Source organism: Microcebus murinus, chromosome X (genome assembly GCF_040939455.1).
Source record: "Microcebus murinus isolate Inina chromosome X, M.murinus_Inina_mat1.0, whole genome shotgun sequence".
Lineage (NCBI taxonomy): Eukaryota > Metazoa > Chordata > Mammalia > Primates > Cheirogaleidae > Microcebus > Microcebus murinus.
The window spans coordinates 81394781-81411495 of NC_134136.1; the positions used below are offsets into that span (position 1 = coordinate 81394781).

Consider the following 16715-nt stretch of genomic DNA (forward strand, 5'->3'; position numbering starts at 1 on the left):
CCATGTTGGTCCAATGCCCGGACCATGGGGACACCTGGCTCTCCAGTCACACCCTTGGAGCCCACAGGAAGTTATCCCTGAGCAAGGAGCATCCTCCTCTTTGAGAGAGGAAAGGAAGAAAGCGCTCACTTGCCCCCACCCCCAGCCCAGCCTGCTGGCTCCCAACAGACAGTGACAACATTCTATTTTTAAGGGCGAGATTACCACCTAGGCACCCTGTCACTCCAGCAGCCCTCCTGCCCCGCCCCGCCCTGCCCCAGCCCTGCTCCCTGTCCTGGCCTCCCCCAGCCTGCCCCAGCCCTGCTCCCTGACCTGGCCTCCCCGGCCCTGCCCCAGCCCTGCTCCCTGTCCTGGCCTCCCCCAGCCTGGGCACTTTTTCCCGACTGACTGTGCGAGAATGCGCCCCACAGAAACACAATGGCCGGTGCAAAGTGCCAAGGGACAGCGGGCTGGCCCTCTGTCAACTTTCCGATGCCGACTTGTGTTTCCATCTACTGCGGTAGGTAGCTGCCCCGGTGTGGGTGCCTGGCCCAGCCTTCTTCCCGGCAAAACATGCTGGGTAGCAGGAGAGAGAGAGGGAGGAAGGAAGAGAGGGGAGAGGGGAAAGAGAAACAGAGACAGAAACAGAGAGAAAAGAAAACCAGATGCCTTCTCTTACTTGGCAGTTTCGATGTCATCCTGGCTGCCAGTACTAAGCCACACACCGCCCGTGACCTTGAGCCCTGGGGTTCCCCAGGCTGGCTTCCTCCTCTCCAAAAAGAGGGAACAAATCAGAAGAAAGCGTCTCGGAGAAATCCTGCCCTGTTTGTTTTCCTGACAACCAACACGATCAGCACAAACCCCCTTGGCCACAAAGAGCCGCTAAGAAGCCTGTACACAGGCAGACTTGGGCCAACAGTTTGAACCCAGCGTCCACATCGGTTCGGGCTGGGACACTCTGGCCCACTCGGGGGCTGCCCCAGTAATAAACACCACAGCGCGTGCAGGGATCCAAGCGCCCAAGAGAACTCGAAACCTCCCTCCCCTTCAAGCTGCCAAGTTAGCTGGGCTCAATTTCTAAGACAGAGGACAAAAGAGATGGGAAAGTGTCCAACGAGAAGACGGCAAATTTCAGACTCACAAGACGCGGAAAGCACATGCCAGGCCTGGAAATGTTATGATCCATCCCCAACGCCACGGGACACCTTGTCCCCCCGAAAGCCCAGCGGCTCTCGTACCTCAGGGTTCAATCTGTCAATTCCACTCCGGAGCACCTGCCGCAGGGCAGAGGAAGGCAGAGGGCTGGCCCGGGGCGAGGTCTGCAGGTGCCTGCGTCGCCCACGCGCGTGTCCCCGGGGCTGTCTGCCCCGGGGGGCACACGGAGTCCGGAGCCTGAGCTGACCGCCAGGAAGTTTTGTGACGTCCGGCAGCCCAGACGCCGGCGTGGTGTGTGTGTTGGGGGTAGGAGGGTGGGTTTCCCAGAGGACCCATTGGGGTCCCGGGAAGGCAGCCGGCCGGTCGTGGGGTCTCGCCGGGGCTGGGGGTGCCCTCCAAGTCTCGGGGCAGCGGGGAGACCGAGGGCGCAGGGGCAGCCCCGAGCGGGAACCCCGAGCCGGAGGGGCCCAGCTGGGCCCTCCCCGGGAGAAGGCCGGGCGACGGCACACGGGCCCTTTGTCTGACGCCAGCGTCCCGGGCGGCGCCGCGCGCCCCAGCGGGCCGAGTCCCCGCGCGCCGCACGAACTCACCCACGGTGGCCAGAGTGTCGAAGTCTTGCAGGCGGTAGGCGGGCGGCTCCGGAGAGGGCGCCTCGGGGCTGGGGCAGAGCGCGGGCGCCCCGTCGGGGGTGTCCTCCTTGGCCCCTCGGGGGTCGGTGTCCGCCGCGGCCGCCTTGGCCAGCCCGGGCGCCTCCATGGGGGCGCGCTCCAGTCCCGGGCGCCGGGCCGGGCTGGGGAGCTCGGGGGGCCGCGCTTCGTGGGACGCAGCCTCGGAGGGCGGCGCGGCGGCGGCGGCATCAGCGGCGGCCACCCAGGCGCGCCCCCCGCTCCGGGTCCGCGGCCGGGCGCAGCTGGCGGGGCGCCGCGGACAATGGCGGGCGCGGGCGGCGCTCACTGGAGCAGCAGCAGCAGCAGCTGGTGGGAGTAGCCGCCGGCCTCGGGGGGCGGGCACGGAGCGCCGGGCGGCGGCGGGGGCGGCGGCGCGGCCGCGGCTGGGGGCGCGGCCCGGGCTGGCGGGGGCGAGGCGGGGTCCCGGCCGCGGGCGCCCGGCTCCCTGTTCATTCCTCGCGTCCCGCGCCCGCCGCCACCCGCGCTGGCCCGGCGCGCGCTCACGGGGGGCCGGGCGGAAGCCGCCTGGGCGTGTCCTGGCGTTGGTCCCCGCCCGGGCCCTGCCTGCGGGGCTGGGGGCGTCGCCTTCGCCGCCGCGCTCCGCCCCCGGCGCGACCCCGCCCAGGAGCCGTGAGGGTGGCGCGTGGGGGCTGCTCCGGCGCCCGGGCAGGACGCGGGGCGTTGGGGAGGCGCCCGCGCCCCCTCCGCGCCCCGCTGCGCCCCGGGGTGGGGCCCGGGCGGACTTTCCCCTGGGGACGCTCGGGCTTGCCAGCCGGGTCGCTGCGCCCCAGCCCGGAAGATTGGGGGACGGGGAGGGCGTGGCTCGGAGCAAAGTAAAGTTGAAATACAAAACTGAAAATGGAGTGTAACGCGCGTGGAAGCCTGTGTAAACCGAGCCGTGTGCGCGCGAATCCGGGCTAGGGGTGTCAGGTCTGGCGAATAAAAATAGTGGACGAATAAAAAACCAGCTTCCTGGTTTTGCTGTTGGCGCAAGAGCAAAGTGGTTCAAGATTTGAAGTTTGCAAGAGGCATGGGTGTGAGGGGACTTCTCTACACGTTCCTCTGCAGCTTCCTGTGAGTCTATAATCATGTTAAAGTGAATATATATATTTTTAATAGGGAGAGACAGATTTGAGATCTGGAGCAACGGAGTGCGGGGCCTGCAACTCGACCGGCCACTGGTTTTATTTTTATTTATTTTTATTTTTTTTTGAGACAGTCTCACTCTGTTGCCCAGGTTAGAGTGAGTGCAGTGGCGTCAGCCTAGCTCACAGCAACCTCCAACTCCTGGGCTCAAGCGATCCTGCCTCAGCCTCCCGAGTAGCTGAGACTACAGGCATGCGCCACCATGCCCGGCTAATTTTTTCTATATATATATATTAGTTGGCCAATTCATTTCTTTCTATTTTTAGTAGAGACGGGGTCTCGCTCTTGCTCAGGCTGGTCTCGAACTCCCGACCTCGAGCAATCCGCCCGCCTCGGCCTCCCAGAGTGCTGGGATTACAGGCGTGAGCCACCGCGCCCGGCCTCGCCGCTGGTTTTACACACACCGGCCGCTGTTAGAGAAAGCAATGCAATGGGTCCACTTGGGGTTGAAGTTCCGATACACAAAGATGTTCTCTGTTTCGGGTTTAAGTATGTCTCAGGCAATATCTGCACGTACCACTGATCCTAAAAAAAAAAAAAAAAACCTCCTCGTGTTTATTTGAAATGCAAATAGAACTGGGCGTCTGGACACCCTTTTGCCAGGGGATCCGGCGAAAATGCAGAGCGTTCTGCAGCCGGCCTGGCTGGCGACGGCCTAGGCGCTGCGCTCCTGTCGGGCTTGCAGAGCGTCCAGCGACCAAACTTGGAGCAGCTTTCGGGGAAAGTGCTTCTTGCCACCTCGTTCTGAGGGATTCTCAGCGATTTTGCCACTGGAGGGAGCGTCCTGTCCTTCACTCCTCCCAGGTCAGGGGGTCTTTCAGAAAGGCTAGGCCGCAGGGCCAGGTCAGAAGGGATGCGTTTTTAAGGGGACCAGGCCGCGCCATCGTTGTAGCGCAGCCCACTAAGAGGGGGCGACGGGAAGTCTGAACCCAGTTCTGGGTGTGGCTTTCTGGCCCCAGGCTGCCAGCCGCGCCCCACCCCCAACCTGCATTTTGTGGGTGGCATTTCCCTAAGGCTTGACTCCCTCTCTTACTCTCTCTGCCAAATTGTGAGCTGGAATGCGGAAAAGCGCGCGCCCCCTGCGGGGCCCCAATACCCCTGAGCCCTGCCTGGTTCGGACGTGTTGGGCAAAGACACGTCCCCGCGCGGCTTGGGCCACCAGGCCCTGCTGGGGTTCGGTTTGGTGACCACAGGCGTCTCCCCGCAGAGCCCGCGCGCCCCTCGCCTGGATCTGACCTTGTTAATGCCACGTTGCTGGCTAATGAAAAGGCCTTTCGTCAAGGCTCCGGGGTCACAAGCTAATTAATTAGAGATGTCCGGGTGCCACTGCATTGCACCCAGGACGGAGAATGTGACAGAGGAATTTGCAGTACCCCCACTCTGCTTGGGTGGCCGGGTTGGTCGTAGTCCGCCTCTCTCACCCTAAGTCTCACCACATCCCTACCTCTTTGCATAAATATCCCCAGCACGTTTGGCGGCACCTTGCTTTGCAAAGCAGCTTTCATCTGGAAGGACATAAAACTCCGTCCAAAACCACAGCCTATTACTTTAGAGACAAAAAAGGAAAATCCCTGTAAACTAGACATTAAAGGGCCATTACTCTCTTTATGATGCAGTGTTATTTGGTGGTGGAGTGAGTGAGGAAACACCCGAGCTCTGTCATCCAGAAGGAATGAGGCCCTACCCCTAGCCAGAGAGAACTATACATGCAACACAGTGGTAGGTGCAGGAGTTGTTAGATGTGAGGGAAATCCCAGTTGGAACTCTGTGAAAGGCATCTGAACGCTTCTTTGAGCGTGTATATACTGTGTGTGTTTGTATTTGTGCATGTATGTGCCTGTTGCCATCTACCCACCTGAACAGATATTTGGAAATAAGCATATTGTTAACTGACCAAGCATGAATGTGTGTGCATATTTGCATATATATATATATATATATACATACATATATATATATATTCCCGTTGCCACTTACACTCTTAAAACAGATATTCAGAAATAAACGTGGTGTTGTTATTTGACCAAGCATGAATGTGTGTGCATATATATGTATATATATTTCTTTTGCCACTTACCCTCCTAAACAACAGATATTTGGAAATAAGCATACTGTTATCTGACCAAGCATGAATGTGTGTGCATATTTGTGTGTGTATGTATGTGTGTGTATATATATATATATATATATATATATATATGCCTATTGCCACTTACCCTCCTAAACAGATATTGGAAATAAGCATACTGTTATCTGACCAAGCGTGTGTGCATATATATATATATATATATATATATATATATATGCCTGTTGCCACTTACCCACCTAAACAGATATTTGGATAGTGTTATCTAACCGAGCATGAATGTGTATGCATATTTGTGTATATATATATATGTATATATATATATATATGCCTGTTGCCACTTACCCTCCTAAACAGATATTTGGAAATAAGTATACTGTTATCTGACCAAGCGTGTGTGCATATTTGTGTATATGTATATACATATATATATATATATATATGCCTGTTGCCACTTACCCATCTAAACAGATATTTGGATAGTGTTATCTGACCAAGCATGAATGTGTATGCATATTTGTGTGTATATATATATATATATGCCTGTTGCCACTTACCCACCTAAATAGATATTTGGATAGTGTTATCTGACCAAGCATGAATGTGTGTGCATATTTGCATATATATATATATATATATATATATATATATATATATATGCCTGTTGCCACTTACCCACCTAAACAGATATTTGGATAGTGTTATCTGACCAAGCATGAATGTGTGTGCATATTTGCATGTATATATATATATATATTCCTGTTGCCACGTACCCAACCAAACAGATATTTGGAAATAAGCGTGGTGTTGTTAATTGACCAAGCATGTTACATGACCAAGCATGAATGTCCTCCAAGAGCTAAATATAGTGACAGGAACTGTCCCCTGGGGACCCAGCCTGGGTGGGAAACTGCTGATCCCTGCCTAAGGATGTGTGCGCTTAAGATCTGGGCTTGGACGGCAGGCAGGGAGTGAGAGAGATGTTTAGTTACAGAGAGACAGTTTCAGACTTCGGTAGTCAGATCTTAGCATGATTAAGGCAATGCCTTTCGTTGAGTGTCTACTCGACCCTGGGAATGGAATGGGTCGCTGCCCGTGCTCAGTGTATCTGCTGATAAGGTCATGCCGGTCGTGACTAATGTAGGAAGATGAGATTTATTTTATAATTATAAGCATACGCACAGTTATCAGAGGCCGGCTGCGGCCAGAGCCCAGCTGAGTCACCATCCTTCTTCACAGTCTTCAACAGGCACTCTGTGTGCCGTATTTCGGAGCCCGATTCTCTAGAGATAAAACATCCGGTGGTGGGACGTCTTTTTAAAACAGCTCCCCAACGTGACTTGTCGGAGAAGGGTCCTGACCCTACGTGTGTGTTCAAGCCGGACAGCATCTCACCTCATCTAGGGTGAGGCTGGTTTAGAAACAGCCCTGTTTTGAGTGAAATGAAGCTCCCCAGGACAGAAGACAGCCAGTCTCCAAATTAGAGGGAGGTCTTGAATTCTTCTGCATGGACTTAAAAGGACTAATTCCTCCTTAGTGAATTTGTCCCTGGATGGTCAAATAGCTGGGTGATAAGTCATCCAGTTAAAATCGACCAATCCATCAGTAGGTAAAACCACACAAAACCCTAAGCCCCTCTCTCTGCAAATTGAAGTTTTAAAAATCTGCACAAGTAGAAGGATACAAGCAAGGCAATTTCATTCATTGTGTCCAGAGCTGACCTCCAAAAATAATGTTTCTAAACATTATTGGCTTTTCTCAAGTCATCCCAAAGAAAAACCGATAGGAAAGCGTGGAAGATATTATCTTTGTCTTTGCTAGTAAACATTCATTATTAAATTAGCAGATGGTGAGTTTAGCCCTCACCCGAGAGATACCTGAGAGTTTTTTTTTCTGGCATCCTGGCAAGGTTTGTGGAAAATCTAAGGTACCTATCGAAGGAATGCAGGTGAATGGCTCTTCCCAAAAGGTAAACAAATGCACAGGAAAGAACAATCCTTCTTCCAAAAGGGAAGTTAATGTTATGTGCCCATGTGGTTGTTGTGTAATTGGATTTCTGGATTTGAACCTCAAAGGTAACATTTTACCCAAAGACTAATGATAATGATTAAGGAGTAGGGGAGTAAGTTAAAAAGTAAAATGACTTCAAAATAAGTTAATCGTGGACACTTTAGCATTCTGTTCTTTAGTGTCTGTTAATGAGCTTTCCTTTAATTAGATCTTTACAATCTCGACACTGGGATGGCAAAGAAGTGGGCAGAAGCCCTTAACCAAGGAGCTACATCCTAGAATATACAAAGCTGACTTTATCACTTGGAATGCATCTGAATTAGGTGGTTTCTGCTCTTTCTTTTTTCTGGTGTGCTTTGAACTGGTCCCAGGAGGCTGTAAGTAACTCAAAGTGCAACATAGTAACATGAGATAAATTATAGCACACCAATGTTGTTGTTATGTGCAACATAGTAACATCAGATAAAGTACAACATAGTAACACAAGGTGAATTATGACACATCAAGTCACTTTATGTACATGAGATAAAGTGCAACATAGTAACATGAGATAAATTATAGCACATCGATGTTGCACAGATAAAGTGCAACATAGTATAACATGAGGTGAATTATAACACATCAAGTCCCATTATGTCTGCAGACATAATAAATAACAAACGAGTATCAACAGTTCTCTATTTTTAGGGGAAAAAAGCTAATTTAGATTCCCACCTTGTACTATATGTAAAAATACCACAAAGGCATCAGAAGAAAAAGAACTAAAATAAATACCAGTAGTATTAGAGTGAAATGGATGGGAAACGTAAAACAGTAAGACTAAAAGGAAAATAATACTGCCAGTTGTCCACTCCCTGGGTGAGCTTGGAAGGACTTTCTCTAAGCTGCACAGAGCTGGAACTGCAGGGGTAAGGATGCATTAGACCTGACTAGTTAAAAAAGGTCAAGAGAGTTATTGGAATATAAGTAAATTGACAGCCCTTTTATGGCAAGCATGCACAGTGCGGGAAATGAATGGTCAAAGTCATGAACGGTGAAAGGATGGTAATAGATGAATTTTTGAAAAGAGTAAAAAGGACAGCCAAAATAAATAATGAAAATAAGGATACTAATAAATGCATTTAAAACTTTTAAAAGGACATAGCTATGGGTCATTTGCACACAGAGAAAAATTGTTTATAATAAACAGTAATCAAAGAAATGCAGCTAAAAAATGTGGTGGCTCAAACAAATGTAGCAGCTCATTGTTTTGTTTTCTTTCTTTTTTTTTTTTTTAATCCACTGAGCACTGAAAAGATGGAATGCTGGCACGAAGGTTATTACATGTTTTTGATTGTAATGTCCATTAGTACAAAGCCCTGTGGTGTGAACAATGATCCTATGTTTTGGTCCACTCGTTCTCTATGTAGGAATTTATTTATCAAAATCAAATTCCAGAGTACAGCAAAAGCTTCATGGTCACCCCAATATTCTAGGCAGTTTTGATGATAGAGAAACAGAGATACCTTTCAGCATCCAAAATTAGGAGAACACATACATTTATACTGGCATGTTTACATGAGGAAATCTTCAAACTCTTCCTAAATGTGGCGCACAAAATGGAAAAATCATAGTTAGATTTTTAAGAAATGCAGGCAGCAGTCCATATTGTATAGTATATTCCAATCTTAATGATATAGAAAATGACCTAAAATGAGCACCACATGGACTCACCATCAAACTGGTACTAACTGCTCAACACTTAAGTGCACATATAGTAGTAACATTCATCGGGTGTCGGGCAGGTGGGAAGAGGAGGAGGGGATGGGCATATTCACACCTAATGGGTGCGGTGGGCACTGTCTTTGGGATGGGCACGCTTGAAGCTCTGACTCAGATGGGGCAAAAGCAATAGATGTAACCTACACATTTGTACCCCCGGAATATGCTGAAATGAAAAAAAAAATTAAAAGTAATTAAAAAATAAAAATGGTAGGAAAATGTCAGGAATGCATCTGGATTATAAAAAAAAGTCTTCATTTTAAATTGTATTCTCCTTTTCTCTGCAAGCATGTATCATTTTACTGTCACGAACATGCAGACCTCAGGACACACATAAATGATTCCATGAGAGAGAAAAACTGGGAGATCTGGAAACCAGCTTTTGGAAAATGATGGATTGGGTTAGAGCTCTCTTAAGTCCCTGCTAGAAGAAAGTGATGACTCTGTTGTTTATGCCACTTTCTAGGAGAAAGGTAAGATAACATTTATCACGTCTTATCCACAAGCCCCAGTGTTTCATGGCTGACTAACGGTAGTCGGTCATCAATACTTATCAGTATTAGGGTATTGATGACTCACAAGGAGGGAAACTTGAGTACTCCCAAAGGACCTTAGGAAGATGTGATGAAAGAAAAAACGCATACCCTGACCTTGGAGAGAAACGTCTGCCTCTGGAATTCTTCCCTCTAAGATGACTTACCACTGGGTCATCCCATCAAGGGGCGCGTCAGAACTTGAGCAAGGGAAGTTAAAGTATATCTGGGAGGATGGGAGTGAGACAGGGATCCTAAAGTTCTAGAAAATAAGATTTGTCATGAGACCGGACGTAGGCAGGATTTTGGAATCGTTTGGTTATCGGAGAGGAGAGAAGGAGATTGAGAAATGGATTGCACTGCAGTCTGGAAGGCATCCATAAGGCTTGTGACTTTTTAAACAGTTGGAGAGAACAGAGCTAGACCCAATCGATGTCTTGCAGACAACTGCTTAGTGACTTAAATTTAAAGAAAAAGTAGATACCCTGGGTTTCTTCTTGGCTCCTTATGTGAAAATGAACTCTCAATGTGTAAAAACGTATGCTTAAAAATGTGTACCCCCGTAACATGCTGAAACAAACAAAAAAAAATTAAGGAAAAAAAGAGTTGAGAAAGATGTGTCGCTAATGAGAGAAAAAAATGGAACCATAATATATTAGAATAAATATATGGACTTTAAAGATATAATAATAAATATATTTATAGTATAAGATTGCATTATTATAAGTTTTAAATATGTTTTATATTAAGTTTATATGAAATAATATAAGTTTAGAAAAAGAAGCCTTTTCTAAGAAACCTTTTTTTTTTTTTTTTGAGACAGAGTCTCACTCCATTCCCTGGGCCAGAGTGCTGTGGTGTCAGCCTAGCTCATGGCAACCTTAAACTCTGGGGCCCAAGCGATCTTCCAGCCTCCCATGCCTAGCTAATTTTCTCTATGTATTTTTAGTTGGCCAATTAATTTCTTTCTATTTTTAGTAGAGACAGGGTCTCGCTCTTGCTCAAGCTGATTTCGAACTCCTGATGTTGAGCGATCCTCCTGCCTAGGCCTCCCAGAGTGCTAGGATTACAGGCGTGAGCCACCAGACCTGGCCAAGAAACCATTTTTTTTTAAATGGCACATTTGTGTCTATATAGCCTAGGGGAAAAATAAATATATATGTAGACATATATAAAAACACACATGCAAATATGTACATACATATACATATATAAACAGAAATACATATGTGTATATTTATGCAAACCTAAAGATATATAAGCCGACATATACACATGTTTATGTTAAAACACATTTATGTGTGCTTGTGTATATGTTTGTATATATGTCTGCATACACATTTGAAATGTGCATAATTTTAAAGTACAGAAGCTAATTTGAAAGGCAAATGTGAACATGGAAAATATCTTTGCCATCCCCTGCCAGTCCCATAAACATTATGTTCATAGACCTCTTGATTTGAGGCACTTGGACCTCAGCAGCTCCTCAGCGCAGGTGTAGACAGATCATAGATAGGAAGAAAGATAGGATAGATGGATGGGTGGATAGATGGATAGATGGATGAATGGGTGGATGCATGGATAGATGGATGGGTGGGTGGATGAATGGGTGGATGGATGGATGGATGGATGGATGGATGGATGGATAGATGGATATATGGATGGATGGGTAGATGGATGGATAGATGGATGGATGGGTGGATGCATGGATGGATGGATGGGTGGGTGGATGGATGGGTGGATGGATGAATGGATGATGGATGGATGGATGGATGGATGGGTAGATGGATGGATAGATGGATGGATGGGTGGATGCATGGATGGATGGATGGGTGGGTGGATGGATGGGTGGATGGATGGATGGATGGATGGATGGATGGGTAGATGGATATATGGATGGATGGGTAGATGGATAGACGGATGGATGGGTGGATGCATGGATGGATGGATGGGTGGGTGGATGGATGGGTGGATGGATGGATGGATGATGGATGGATGGATGAATGGACGGGTGGATGGATGGATGGATGGATGGATAGATTGATGAATGGATGGGTAGATGGATGGATGGATAGATGGATGGATTGGTGGCTGGATGGCTAGAAGGATGGATGGCTAGATGGATGGATGGGTTTGTGGATGAGTGGGTGAAGGATAGATAAGTGAGTGGGTAGATGGATGGGTGGATAGATGGATGTATAAATGGATGGGTAGATGGATGGATGGATGAATGGATGGGTAGATGGATGGATGGATAGATGGATGGATTGGTGGGTGGATGGCTGGGAGGATGGATGGATGGATGGATGGGTGGGTGGATGGATGGGTGGATGGGTTTGTGGATGAGTGGGTGAAGGATGGATGGGTGGGTGGGTAGATGGATGGGTGGGTGGGTAGATCGATGGGTGGGTGGGTAGATGGATGGGTGGATAGATGGATGGATAGATGGGTATATGGAGGGATGGGTGGATGGAAATCATGACGGGTAGGAGGTCTTCCGGAGGGCAAATTTTATCACCCTTAAGGAAGAAGAAGTGAGTGAGGAGGTGTCTGGTGATATCAAGGCTCTTGGAGGGGGTATATGTCTGACTTGCCTGGACAGCTGGGAACAACCTCTGGGGCAGGTAGGGTCATGAGCAGGTGGGTGGACCTGAAGGCTCCTGTAAGATCCTTGCCTTTTACTCTGAGAGATGTTGCCAGATTGAGCAAATAAAAATACAGGATGCCCATTAAATTTGAATGTCAGATAAACAATGTATTTTTTAAATATAAGTATGTCCCAAGTAATAATTGGGACATACTTGTGCCGAACACACAGTTGAACTGAATTTCAGGTAAACAAGAAATAACTATTATATCTTAGTATAAGCATGTTCTGTGCAATGTTTGGGCACCCTCATGCCAAAACCTAGTTGAATTTGATTTTTAGTGGAAGTATAGCTCATAAATCTTTGGGATATACTTATACTCATTGCCCAGTTGAATTTGAATGTCAGATAAACCATGAAGTTTAGCAGAAGTATGTTCTGTGCAATCTTTGGGACATATTTATAGTAAAAAAAAAAAAAAAAAGCATTCACGGTTTTTGTGACATTCAAATTCAACCGGTGTCCTGTACTTCCTTTGGCAACCTTGAGTCCAGTTCAGAGGTATTGTCAAATTTTGAGCAGAAATGTGATCTGATCTGTTTAGTTTCACAAAGATCTGTCTGCCTGCTGAGTTAAGAGCAAAGGCCAAAAGGTGAGCCCTGTGGTGGCTGTTACCTACCCCATGAACCCTGAAAATGACCTGGAACATCAAAAGAAAAAATGCTACACAAGCCTGAGCCCAACCAGAGACCATCTGAATTACATCTCAAAGGAGCATGCATGACATTTTTACAATGTCCCCAGGTAAGTCTGATGCATGTTGAGAACTGAGACCTCAGAGCAGGTAGGGGTGGGGGAGAAAGGGTTATTGGAGCTATGGGAGAAAAATAACATCAATAAAGTAAATTAAATATGTACTGTCATGGTAGATAGATGACATTATGTATCTGTCAGAACCCATGGACTATATACAACACTGATGAGTGAACCCTAATGTAAACTGTGGGCTATGGGTCATACTGATGTGTCCAGGTGAGTTCATTGATTGTAACAAATGCAACACAAGAATGCAAGATGTTAATGATAAGGGAAATCTGTGTGCAGGGTGAGAGTGGGGTGTATGGGAACTGTCTGTGCTTTCTGTTTAATTCGTCCGTAAATTTAAAACTGCTCTAAGAAATAAAGTGTATGTCATTAAAATATATATATATATATATATATATATATATATATATATATATATATATATATACACATACTGAAAAAGAGGCGTGGCATGGTGGCTTATGTCTGTCATCCTAGCACTTGGGAGGCTGAGGTGGTAGGATTCTTTGAGATCAGGAGTTTGAGACCAGCATGAGCAAACACGGCCAGACCCCATCTCTACAACAAATAGAAAAAATTACCTGGGCATAGTGGCAAGCACCTGTAGTCCCAGCTACTCGGGAGGCTGAGGCAGGAGGATTGCTGGAGCCTAGGAGTGAGATTGCAGTGAGCTATGATGACAGTACTGCATTCTATCCTGGGCGACAGAGTAAGACCCTGTCTCAAAAATAAATAACTAAATAAACAGAAAAATAAATCAGTATAGGCCCTTACCATAGACTATTGTGTAGCCATTTTTAAAAATCTATGATGATTTCTGTATATATATATACATATATATATGTATTTGTGAAATCATCTCAACATTTTATTGAAAACGAACAGACCATATCATAGGATCGATTTATGTATTAATATTTTCTTGCAAGTGTATTTATCTGCACCATAGGATTGATTTGCATTTATTTTATTGCAAGTGTATTTATTGGCACCACAGGATTCATTTGAATTTATTTTGTTTGCTTGGGATTTTATTTTTACAAGAGCATATAGGATTCTGTAGTCACAGAAAATTCTCAGTGGATCTCCCAAGGAGAAAAATCAGGGTAGAGGGTCCAACGGGGAAGCAGATGGAACTTTTCCTTTTTATCTCACTCTCTCTTCTTTTCGGTTTGAGTTTCCTACTGGGAAATGTTATTTCAGAGTAGTATTTGAATTGTGTTACCTGCCAAGCTAGTAATGGTCTGGTATTGGATACCCGAGACCCACTTTCCACCTGTCTCCAAGAGTTTCTCAGGATGATAAAACAAATGAGGGCTCAGCAGACTGATGACACGGTAGAAATCCCACCGCCACTGTAAACAAACACGTCTCCAAGGGCATGCTATCCAACTAGTTGGGCAGTGGTGTTTTTCCAGGCGGAGAGATGGCATTAGTGATATGATCATCCCACAGAGCTGACAACGTGTCATGATAGAAAAATGAACCGTGCAAAGTAGGTCTAGACACACACTTCAGATTTGTGTTTGCTGTTCCTGCAGTTCTGTGTGTATCGATGAAGATGACAAACGCAAGATGAACAAATAAAATGAAGACGCTGTAGAAAAAAAAAAAAGAAAGAAAGAAAAGAAAAAGGTATGCATTCCATAGCAGACAAAGTGAAACATCTCTCCCCTGTGTTAACTTTTCATAGCTTCTTGGGTATAATTAGACCAGCCCACACGGTACTAAAAATTACAGGCTCTTGAATAACTCACTCCACTAGTGACTGTTTATTTATTGTTGAATTTATGTGAACAGTTCTCATTGCAAGATACCTCGAGATAGGTATGGGAAAGGAATGTCAAACTAGGAGACAAATAAACCACCCTGCTAACTTCTAAGGGAAATTCTTGACTGGTGTTAAAGATAATACCCGCCTCTGTGCTTGGAAGATAATCCCAAGCAACTAACCCTTTGTTTTCTCCTTGGTTTGCATCTGGGGCTGGGGGAGGCAAGACAAAGCTAGAGGAAACTCCCGATTCACTGGGATTTTGTCAGTTTGCAAGTGAGCAACCTTTGTATAGCAGAAGCTGAGGGAGACGTATCTTTGTAAGAACTGTAATAAAGTATTTCTGGAATCCTCTGTTGGGTGTGTAGTGAAGTTCTCCCACCACTACCCCGGGCCCCAAGGCATTTGACCTAGGAGGAAAGAAATAACACTTCCAAACAGAGGCTTTTGTTTCCAGAGCCTGTAGAAGCAGCAGGGCAAAAGAATGAAACAGTATCCCCGACAAACAGAAGGCCAGAGGAGAACTGGGTGGGTCCACTTGGCATACAAACCTTGGACAATCTCTCTAATTCAGCAACTTTTTCTGGGCAGCTCCGGAGATCAAAGGTACGGGTTGGGCCCATCCGCTAGATTGATATGAAGAACTCAATTCCCAGTGTGGGTATCATTACAACAGAGTCGACCCTGTTGGAAGAAGTCATAAAACACATTCCCATGTGCAGTGCCTGAGGTGGTCCCTGTTAGAAGTCAGACCGAGCAGCACTGTGTCCGCTGAGATGTATGTGGAATTTGGAGATAGTGCTGCATCTTTGAGGATGTTCCTGTGCCTAAAACTATGCTTTTACTCCAGATGTGCAGACTATTCTTGTATTCTTGGGAAGAAGATGTAGCAATGAAAAAGCTACAGAGATGGCCGGGCGCGCGGTGGCTCACGCCTGTCATCCTAGCACTCTGGGAGGCCGAGGCGGGAGGATCGCTCAAGGTCAGGAGTTCAAGACCAAGGTTTGTATGCCTGAGCAAGAGTGAGACCCCTGTCTCTATTATAAATAGAAAGAAATTAATTGGCCAACTAAAAATATATACAAAAAATTAGCCGGGTGTAGTGGCGCATGCCTGTAGTTCCAGCTACTCGAGAGGAAGCTGAGGCAGGAGGATCGCTTGGGCCCAGGAGTTTGAGGTTGCTGTGAGCTAGGCTGATGCCATGGCACTCACTCTAGCCTGGGCAACAGAGTGAGACTCTGTCTCAAGAAAGAAAGAAAGAAAGAAAGAAAGAAAGAAAGAAAGAAAGAAAGAAAGAAAGAAAGAAAGAAAGAAAGAAAGAAAGAAAGAAAGAAAGAAAGAAAGAGCTGCAGAGTTTCTGTTTTGTGGGTTTTTTTTTTTTTTGTCTTTTGAAAGTTGCACAAGGCATGGCTGCACACGGCAATTAGAAAAATCACTATCAGTGAATGAGTCAGTATCAATAGCAGCGAAGGACCTCAGAGCCCAGAAAGCATGATTCAGAGCAGTCTTACATGATAAAGATGCAGTCCTAAGTAAAGACAGAAAATTCTGTTTGCGCAGTGCTCCCCGAAACAGTCCATCTGAGATGTTAAAGGAACAAAGAGAGATTCTGAGCATGCCCAGCGAGCAAGAATGCTGTCAGATGCAGACAGATATGGAAATATAATAGCACCCAGACCAGGAAGTATTTGGCATGCACGCAGCTGGGACTAACCACAACGATGACTGGTAGAAGGGTGCTTTTACGTAGCAAGCAGGAACGTTTTATACCAAGGGAGCGCTTGGTGTCATTTGTTTTGGGTTTCGCCAAATGGCTTCAACCCTGGGCAAGGAGAAAGATGATGCAAACTTTGCAGATAAACTTGCGGGTTAAATGCAAAACGCAAGAGACCTTCACAGCATGGGGACATTCTGCGGTGTGATGTCCCTGGCAAACACCCAACTGAAGCAAGTTTAGACGCGAACGGAGCCTGCTGTCTATAGATTCGCAGAGCTGATGTTTACCAAGCGGTGTACAGTCAAGCTTCAGCTATGACAAGGGAACGGAGCCTCTGGGCTGGCCGGAGAATGTGGAAAGAATCTGAGATTTCCAAAAGATCCTTCACGGGATTGTTCCAGGAACTCAGATGCACAGATTTAGGCTGGGACTGATTCCGTCAGAGCATCCAGCATCTTCTGTGAGGGAAGAGAAAG

The 16715-nt window shown here is 46.7% G+C and overlaps 1 protein-coding gene and 1 long non-coding RNA gene across 2 annotated transcripts in view; one reads left to right on the forward strand and one right to left on the reverse strand.

Moving 5' to 3' along the window:
• The window catches only part of PRKX (protein kinase cAMP-dependent X-linked catalytic subunit), an 86381-nt gene extending 84270 nt beyond the window's left edge, over positions 1 to 2111 (reverse strand). Inside the window, exon 1 of the mRNA XM_012773888.3 lies at positions 1725 to 2111. Coding sequence (XP_012629342.1) covers positions 1725 to 1890 — 166 coding nt within the window. The 5' untranslated portion in view covers positions 1891 to 2111. The remainder of the gene's footprint in view (positions 1 to 1724) is intronic.
• Positions 2112 to 2566: 455 nt separating this feature from the next.
• LOC105876256 (uncharacterized) lies at positions 2567 to 15386 on the forward strand. The gene is made up of 4 exons (XR_012915965.1): positions 2567 to 2876; positions 9094 to 9278; positions 12531 to 12730; positions 14293 to 15386. It is a non-coding gene; the product is annotated as an uncharacterized LOC105876256 (long non-coding RNA).
• Positions 15387 to 16715: the final 1329 nt, after the last annotated feature.